The 8,492-nt window shown below is 46.6% G+C and overlaps 1 protein-coding gene across 2 annotated transcripts; it reads right to left on the bottom strand.

Annotated features, from left to right (window-relative positions):
- Window positions 1–332: 332 nt before the first annotated feature.
- LOC123080552 (UV-stimulated scaffold protein A homolog) lies at window positions 333–3,203 on the bottom strand. 2 transcript variants are annotated; one of them, XM_044503486.1, is made up of 2 exons: window positions 2,896–3,203; window positions 333–2,799 (listed from the first exon to the last, which is right to left on the bottom strand). In XM_044503486.1, the coding sequence occupies exons 1-2, from the start codon at window positions 3,133–3,135 to the stop codon at window positions 928–930; spliced, it is 2,112 nt and encodes a 703-aa protein (XP_044359421.1). In that variant the 5' UTR covers window positions 3,136–3,203; the 3' UTR covers window positions 333–927. The 2 variants fall into 2 exon arrangements, with proteins under 2 accessions (XP_044359421.1, XP_044359422.1); XM_044503487.1 differs by having other exon boundaries at window positions 2,892–3,166.
- Between the last annotated feature and the right edge of the window lie 5,289 nt (window positions 3,204–8,492).

The raw sequence follows: 8,492 nt of genomic DNA, 5'->3' as shown, positions 1-8,492 counted from the left end.
AGAGCAAAATAAATTTGTTGGTATCACATTATGAGTTTAATTAGTAAGTATAGATGGGCAAGTAAATTTCTGACCTGATGTGTCAGACGATGAAAACAAGTCCGAGAGGCACTGGTTGGGCAACTACATGCTGACGACACCTGTATCCTCTGAACAGCATACAGTGTGTAGACATTTGTGTTGTCAGTTTTCATATGCAAGCACATCTTCAGTCCGCAACAGAAATTGTGCCACAAATTGTGTTAGACCATTTGTGCAATAATGCCCAGAAATTCGACAAACAACAGGTTACAAAGAAAGTATAGTACAAAGGGGAGAAGAATACATGCCAGGGAGCAACAAAATATTGTGTCGGAATTTTTTTCATAAGCAAAGCACATCTTCAGTTCACATCTTAAGCAGCTAAACTGTGGGGCATTTGGTACACATCTGATAGCTAACAGTAATTCCATTGCAGAAGATACAACCTAGAGTCAACCTGTTTATTGTACAAGCCAAGGCAAAACCAAGATAACAGAACAGAAGAGCAGAGAGAAAACAGGAACCCTTTCTTAGCAATGGAGAGGATAGGTATCAATCATCCTGTTTATCGCCGCCTCATCTGAGCTGTTGTAAGGCCAGTTCAGAATCTCGGATGTTGATGGTGTAGCTCCAGAGAAGCTGGATGATCATGTAAGGACGGTCGGCAACAAGGACAAACTGCTTGGCATGTTCACAAAATCGAGTGCTTATTTACTGTCGCGTTGTTCTGATTTGGATTCTCAATCCGACTGCCAATACAAATGGTCTACGACTTTCCTTTCTGAAATTTTCCATGCACGGGTTCGAAGCAGCTTCAGTGCCCCGCGTACTTCAAGCACTTCAAGCATGCAACAGCACAGCAAAACAAAACTGTTAATTATGAAGAAAGACCTACTCAGGGTGCTTTCACTGCCACTGATTTGGGAATGCTTCCCTGTAGGTCATATCCTCAGTATTAGAAGCTTCTCTTATTGTTGCGTCCCTAGCACGACCATTTAGAAGCCTCCCTGAAATCCTATCTTTTGCGGTAACTTTCTTCTTCAGCATTGATGATAGTGTAGGTTCCTTCGTCTTACCTCGACGTCGACCACGTCGACCCAGTGCTTCAGAAGGCTGGCCATATGCTGCCGCTGAGTGGGGCGTTGAAGCAATAGCTGCTTGCCGCAGAACATCTTCATTGTGCTGGCGGATTCTCGCACGTTGGGCTCTTTCCCGTGCTTTGTCGTCCATATCCCTTTTCCGAACATTCTTAATCGCTTGCATCGCCAGCTGATCCACTGTAATTTTACTAATATCAATGTCGCTGGTGTCATTATTTATGTTTGCCATCATTGACGTAGAGGGCCCCTGACCCTCCTGTGTACTTTCACTATCACTGCCTCCATTTGTTTTGATCGGATCTCCTCCTGCCTCACGAATGTCTACTTTCTGCTCAAGCGGATCGCCTCCCGCATCAGAACTGTCACCAATTTTTCCAATCGGATTTCCTCTTGCATCACGTGGGATGATGGGCCCATGAAAAGGGCATATCTTGAGATCCCTTCTCTGGCAAAGACCTCCTTTCTTCAGAGGTGCATGACATGGTAGGATCTCAACTGGCTCTTCTTTATAAACAGAATGGTGAACATTTAACTCTGCAATCTTTGCTGCAGGTATAACAGCATCATTATCCATCCTCCCCCAATGGCTCTCGAGCTCAAGCCCCCTCTGGTTTACATGTGCATCCATATTTGAACCCCACCGGTCCAAGACAGAGCTCCATGATACCAAAGGGGCTTCGGAAAGGAGCTTTTTTCTCTCAGGATCCATCTCCTGAGATCTATTGCCACCAATTGGTATGTCACTATTGCCAGAATTCACTTCACCCACCACCCTCTTTCCCTTCCTATTGTCCTTGCTGGAACCTGCAACATCTACAGTGCTATCAACTCTAGGAGGACTAGGAACTTCAATCTTCCCCTCCACCCAATCCTCTTCGTCTTCCTCCTGAACATCCTTCTTCCTACGAACATTATCAAGATCAAGACCAAGCTCATTGCACTGGCCTCTTACAGCGCGTATTTCATTCTTAACATCGATGAATTCCTTGAGCGCAGAATCTCTGAAACGATTATCTGCAAGATTGACCCTAACAAGCACAGATATCCAATCCTGAATGGTGCTGAAATGCTTTGATACAAGGAGCCTGTACGCCTCCCTCAACGCATCGAAAACCGCCTCGTTTTCCTGAGTTTCAGGCACCCACTGCCCGGCCACCAACGATGCTGTCCTGATACTCCGCATCGCCATTGAAGCAATCTCCTCATCATCATCGTCTGCATAACGCTCGAATTTCTCATACTCAGCCCGGATGATGTCCAGCCCGTTGCGGATCTCTTGGATGGTGGACCGGATTTCAGCCTTTATGGATTCAATCGTGGACCGCAGCTGTTCGACCTTGGCAGTCAAGATCTCCTGCGTGCGTGCCTCCCGCGCGGCACGGGCCTCGACGGCCGCGCGGAGACCGGGGAACTGGATGCGGGCGGATGACTTGAGGTACTCGATGGCGAGACGGAGCTGGCGATAGTGCACGCCGAAGAGGTGGTGCCAGCGCTCGAGCGCCTGGATGGCGGCCTTCCGGAGCGTGGCAGCTGACGCGGCGGGCGGGGGGAGCTGCTCGTTGGTGCGGAAGCCTACGGCCAGCGGGACGAATCCGTCGAGCGCATCGGCGAGGAGGGTGCGGAAGAGCTTGGAGCGCATGAAGAGCTCGTCCACGATGCTGAAGGCCAGGAGCCGCACCTGCGCACGCATAAAGGGGAAATTTTTAACATCAGCGCCGCCGCAAGGGGTCTAGAGGTGGGGAAACTGGAGATCTGGGGGAAGGGGCTTACGCACGTGGGAGTGGGGCTTGGCCATGAGGGAGAGGAGGAGGCGGAAGGCGTCGCGGACGGCGCCGTCGGAGGCGCGCGCCGATGACTTGATGGCGCGGAGGAGTGCGGGGTCGACGGAGGGGGCCGTGGTGGAGGTTGCGCGGTCGATGAGGGCCGCGATGGAGGAATCCGCCGCCGGGGTGGAGGAGGGGGAGGCGCTCGGGCCCTGCTCCGACGGCGGCGGCCGGACGGAGGCACGCGGCATGGCGGCGGTTTGGTGTGGTGGCGTGGCGGGCGGAGAGCCGTGCGCTGATTGGATTCGCTTTGCGGTTGCGGGCGGTGATCTGCCGTCATGGGTTTCCTTCGGGTTGTGCCGCGGGCCGGGCCGGGCTGCTTCGTCCGAGTCGATTCTTCCATTTGGACCGGAACAAGAGCGTAGAGCGTTTTTGGACGAAATCACTAATTAGAGTACTCATGTCTAAAAAACTAGTTAGAGTACTCTTTCTAAAGATCACTCTCGCCATGCCAGTTTGCAACAAATGATGCAGTGCATGTGCCTCTCGAGCATATCCGTGCCTCCACGATAAGTAAATTCGTGTCCCTCGGGGAACAAAAAAAACACATTTTTTCCTTTTCGAGAGGCATGATTGTTTCTCTCGCAGAAGCAAATCTGTGCCCCCACAAGAAGTAAGTATGTGCATCTCGCGGAAGGAGAAAAAAAGGAAACACATTTTTTGTGCAAATAATTCTTTAAAAATTTTAGGGTCCAAATCCTAAGGAAAATCTTAGCGGGTGTTTACACCCAAAAAAGCCGGCTTCAGAAGCTACATATTTTAAAAATCTACTAAAATATACTCCCTCCATAAAGAAATATAAGAGCATTTAGATCACTAAAGTAGTGATCTAAACGCTCTTATATTTCTTTGAAGAGGGAGTATAATATATTTTAGAAACTTATGGAAAAAATTTGAATTTTGATTTTCTTTTTTTTAATTTTTTTGAAAAGCGAACAATTCAAAAACCTGAAGATTTTTTTTATGAAATGTGAACATTTCCGGAAATTAGGAACAATTTTGAGTTCCAACCAATTTTTTAGAATCACGAAAATTTGAAAAAGCGAATTTTGTTTTTGAAGAACATGATTTTTCATAAACTTGAACAATTGTTTTAGAAATGTGAACATTTTTAAAATTGCGAGGAATTTTTAAAACTGTGAAGATTTTTTTTTATTATAAACAAAAATTGGAATTTCAAACTTTTTAAATAAAAGAGAAAAGGAAAACAAAGGAAAAAAGAAAAACAAGAAAGATAAAAGAACTAGAAACAAGGACAGAAAAAGGAAGGAAAAAAAGTCAGAGTGGGGCTTATGCACGTGGGAGTGGGGCTTGGCCATGAGCGAGAGGAGGAGGCGGAAGACGTCGCGGACGGCGCCGTCGGAGGCCCGCGCCGATGACTTGATGGCCCGGAGGAGGGCGGGGTCGACGGAGGGGGCCGTGGTGGAGGTGGCGCGGTCGATGAGGGCCGCGACGGAGGAGTCCGCCGCCGGGGTGGAGGTGGAGGGGCTCGGGCCCTGCTCCGACGGCGGCGGCCGGCCGGAGGTACGAGGCATCGCGGAGGTTTGGTGTGGTGGCGTGGCGGGCGGAGAGCCGTGCGGTGAATGATTCGCTTGCGCCTGTGATTGATTTCGTTCCGCCTGTGGCTGCGGGTTGTTGTTGGACCGGAACGACAGCATAGCCCTCTTTTTGGAAGGTTGCTCGACGTCGATCGTGTGGGGTGGGGAGCTCCTACTCGGCGCATTCAGCGCCGCTTAGATCTTCTTTCTGGCGCTCGCGCGCGCAGCCTAGCAGCTACTTAAAAAAGTAGACGCGAAAAGAAAATTTAACCTTGGAAAATATTGGCTAGAGCTGGGATTCCAACCCACATGTTTTTGTTCACCTATTTGAAAATATTGGCTAGAGCTGGGATTCGTCAACATAAAAAAATAGTTCACAAAAATTTGGAAAAAGTTCATCACAAATTAGAAAAAAAAGTTCACAAATTTGAAAATAGTTCATCAACTTAAGAAAACAGTTCACAACAAATTAAAAAATGTTCATAAAAAATTTGAGAAAAAGTTCACCTATTTGAAAAGTTCACAAATTTGAAAATATTTCATCAACTTAATAAACAGTTCACAAAAAATTAAAAAATGTTCATCAAAAATTTGAAAAAAGTTCACCTATTTAAAAAAGTTCATCAATTTTTGAAAATAATTCATCTAATTTGAAAAAGTTCATTGAAATTGAAAAGAGTTCATCGAATTTGAGAAAAGTTCATAAATTTTGAAACAAAATAATCAATTTTTAAAAATAGGTCACGAAATTACAAAAAGTTCATAGATTTGAAAAGAAAAGTTCATCAAATTTCAAAAAAAAAATCATCAAATTTGAAAAAGTTCACGTATTTAAGAAAAAAACGAAATCAGTGAGGGAAAGAAACCAGGAAGAAGAAGAAAAGAAAAACACAAAAAGGAAAAAGAAAAAAGGAAAACAGAAAAACAGAAAAAGAAAAAGGAAAAAGGAAAAGAAACGAATAAAGGAAAGAAAGAGTTGAATATTATCAGATCGTATTGTGTGTCGTGGTGCTTTTACTATCGAATAAAGGAAAGAAAGAGTTGAATATTAAGAGATCCCGAGCGGCTTACGTACGTGGGAGTGGGGCTTGGCCATGAGGGAGAGGAGGAGGCGGAAGGCGTCGTGGACGGCGCGCGCGGAGGAGCGCCGTGTCGGCGGAGGGGGCCGTGGTGGAGGTGGCGCGGTCGATGAGGATCGCGATGGAGGAATCCGCCGCCGGGGTGGAGTGGGAGGCGCTCAGGCACTGCTCCGACGGCGGCGGCCGACCGGAGGCACGCGACATCGCGGCGGTTTAGCGGAGAGCCGTGCGGTGATTGATTCCCATTGGGCGTGTTTGGTTGCCTGGGTGGCTTTTGACTGCATTGCACGGGGGAACCTAGTTGACCACAGCCTGGTTTAGCTGATGCAAAGTAGAGCCAAGATGGTTGTTTGGTTCCCTGTGTATATCATGGCTGTATGAGGTGGGTTTCTTCTGATTGTTGCTGAAAATTATGCGGAAGTAGGAGCATGCACCAGCGTGAAGCGATCCTTGCTTGCGGCCTCAGGATCCGGCGTGCGGAGCGGCGCTTGCTGGAGGTGAAGGAAGATGGCCGCACTTGACAAGGGCAGCGGTGGCGGCCGCGCTTGGTCGAGGGAACTCATCAGCGAACACGGTGTTCCTCCCTACAGCGGCACGAGGAGGCAAGATCCGACGGTGGCACGAGGAGGCAAGATCTGGCGGCGGCGATTGCTCTTGGTGGGCGGCGGCGGTGCTTGATGTGCAGAACGGAGGTGGTGGTGCTTGACAAAGACGAACGAGGTGGCGCTTGGTCGATGGGGATACAGGGGGAGTTGTCCTGGCGGCGGCGCTTGATGAAGAGGCAGAAGGGAGAGGAAGGAGAACAGAGAAACGAGCCTGCACAAGAAATACGCAAGATTTCCTGCGTTTCCCTCAGCCTGGCCGAGAGGCCTCTTTTTGCATCCACTGGGCCAGGCTGAAGGGCCCATACAGCTTACCAAACAACAACCCATATCTTGCATGGTGGATGCGAGCCCCATGCAACACAGGGAACCAAACACCCCCTTTGCGGTTGCGGGCAGTGATCTGCCGTCATGGGTTTCGTTCGGCTTGTGGCTGTGGGCCGGGCCGAGCTGGTTCGTCGCAGTCGGTTTCGACCGGAACAAGAGCGTAGCGCGTTTTTGCACGAAATCACTAATTAGAGTACTCATGTCTAAAAAAATGAATTAGAGTACTCTTTTTAAATAACACTCATACCTTGCCAGGTTGCTACAAGTGCAAGTGTTGCGTTACATGTTCCTCTCGAGCAAATCCATGCCTTCAAGAGAACTAAATCCATGCCTCTCACGAAAAAAAACACATTTTTTTCTTTTCGATAGGCTATCGCGGAAGCAAATCCGTGCTCCACTAGAAGTAAAACTATGCCTTGAGAAAAAAATATTTTTGCACAAAATATATTTTTTGTATTTTTGTCCAAATCCTAAGAAAAACCTGGGGAAAATAGAAAAGCCGAAAAAACCAAAAAAAATCTTCTAAAAGCCGGAAACGCCTACAGAGAAATAAAATAAAATAACAAAATCCAAAGTGAGCGTCCAAAGCGTATCACATGGCGGCGGCTGAGAGAGCGACAAATGGCATGTTCCCAGCCACCCCAAGTGACCCCTCCGGGGGCTCCCGATGTAGTACTCCTCAATTAGTTGCTCCTGCTATTGGATCTTGGTCGACGTCGATGGTGTACTGCGAGGTGTGCCCTCGCATTGTCAAATAATAAGACAACATAGCCTTCGCGTGGAGGAAACAAAAAACGAGAACTAGTCAAGAGCTTTCTCTTCGGGGCAATGCAAATGGGCCGGCCCACATTGCCCATGCCCGATTGTCTATTTTTCCTTTGTTTTCTTAGTTTGTCTTTACACTCAAAACAACCAGCTTTAGAAGTTAATTTTTTTTAAAAAACCAACTAATATATAATATATTTTAGAATATCATCGCCCTATATATCAATATTTACCTCTCGACCATTTTGAGACTCCTTGTCATGTCTGTGATTTCATCCGGGACTCCGAACAATATTCGGTCACCATATCACATAATTCATATAATAAAATATCGTCATCGAACGTTAAGCGTGCGGACCCTACGGGTTCGAGAACTATGTAGACATGACCGAGGCACTTGTCTGGTCAATAACCAATAGTGGAACCCGGATGCCCATATTGGCTCCTACATATTCTACGAAGATCTTTATCGGTCGACAACATACATTATTCCCTTTGTCTATTGGTATGTTATTTGCTCGAGATTCGATCGTCGATATCTTCATACCTAGTTCAATCTCATTACCGGCAAGTCTCTTTACTCGTTCCGTAATATATCATCCTGCAACTAACTCATTAGTCACTTTGCTTGCAAGACTTCTTATGATGTGTATTACCGAGGGGGCCCAGAGATACCTCTTCGATACTCAGAGTGACAAATCCTAATCTTGGTCTATGCCAACTCAACAAAAACCTTCAGAGATACCTGTAGAGCATCTTTATAATCACCCAGTTACGTTGTGACGTTTGATAGCACACAAGGCATTCCTCCGGTATCCAGGAGTTGCATAATCTCACAGTCGGAGGAATATGTATTTGACATGAAGAAAGCAACAACAATAAAACTGAACGATCATAATGCTAAGCTAACAGACGAGTCTTGTCCATCACATCATTCTCCTAATGATATGATCTCGTTATCAAATGACAACTCATGTCTATGGTTAATAAACCTTAACCATCTTTGATCAATGAGCTAGTCAAGTAGAGGCTCACTAGGGAGACAATGTTTGTCTATGTATTCACACATGTATTTAGGTTTCCGATCAAAACAATTCTAGCATAAATAATAAACATTTATCATGACTAAGGAAATATAAAATAACAACTTTATTATTGACTCTAGGGCATATTTCCTTCACGAACTCTCTGTCTTCATGGCACCACCACAAAGAACTAGAGTAACATGTGTGCCTGG

This window comes from Triticum aestivum, chromosome 3D (assembly GCF_018294505.1).
Source record: "Triticum aestivum cultivar Chinese Spring chromosome 3D, IWGSC CS RefSeq v2.1, whole genome shotgun sequence".
Classification (NCBI taxonomy): domain Eukaryota; kingdom Viridiplantae; phylum Streptophyta; class Magnoliopsida; order Poales; family Poaceae; genus Triticum; species Triticum aestivum.
Note: the sequence above shows the minus strand (reverse complement) of the source record. Positions and strands in the feature narration are given on the sequence as shown.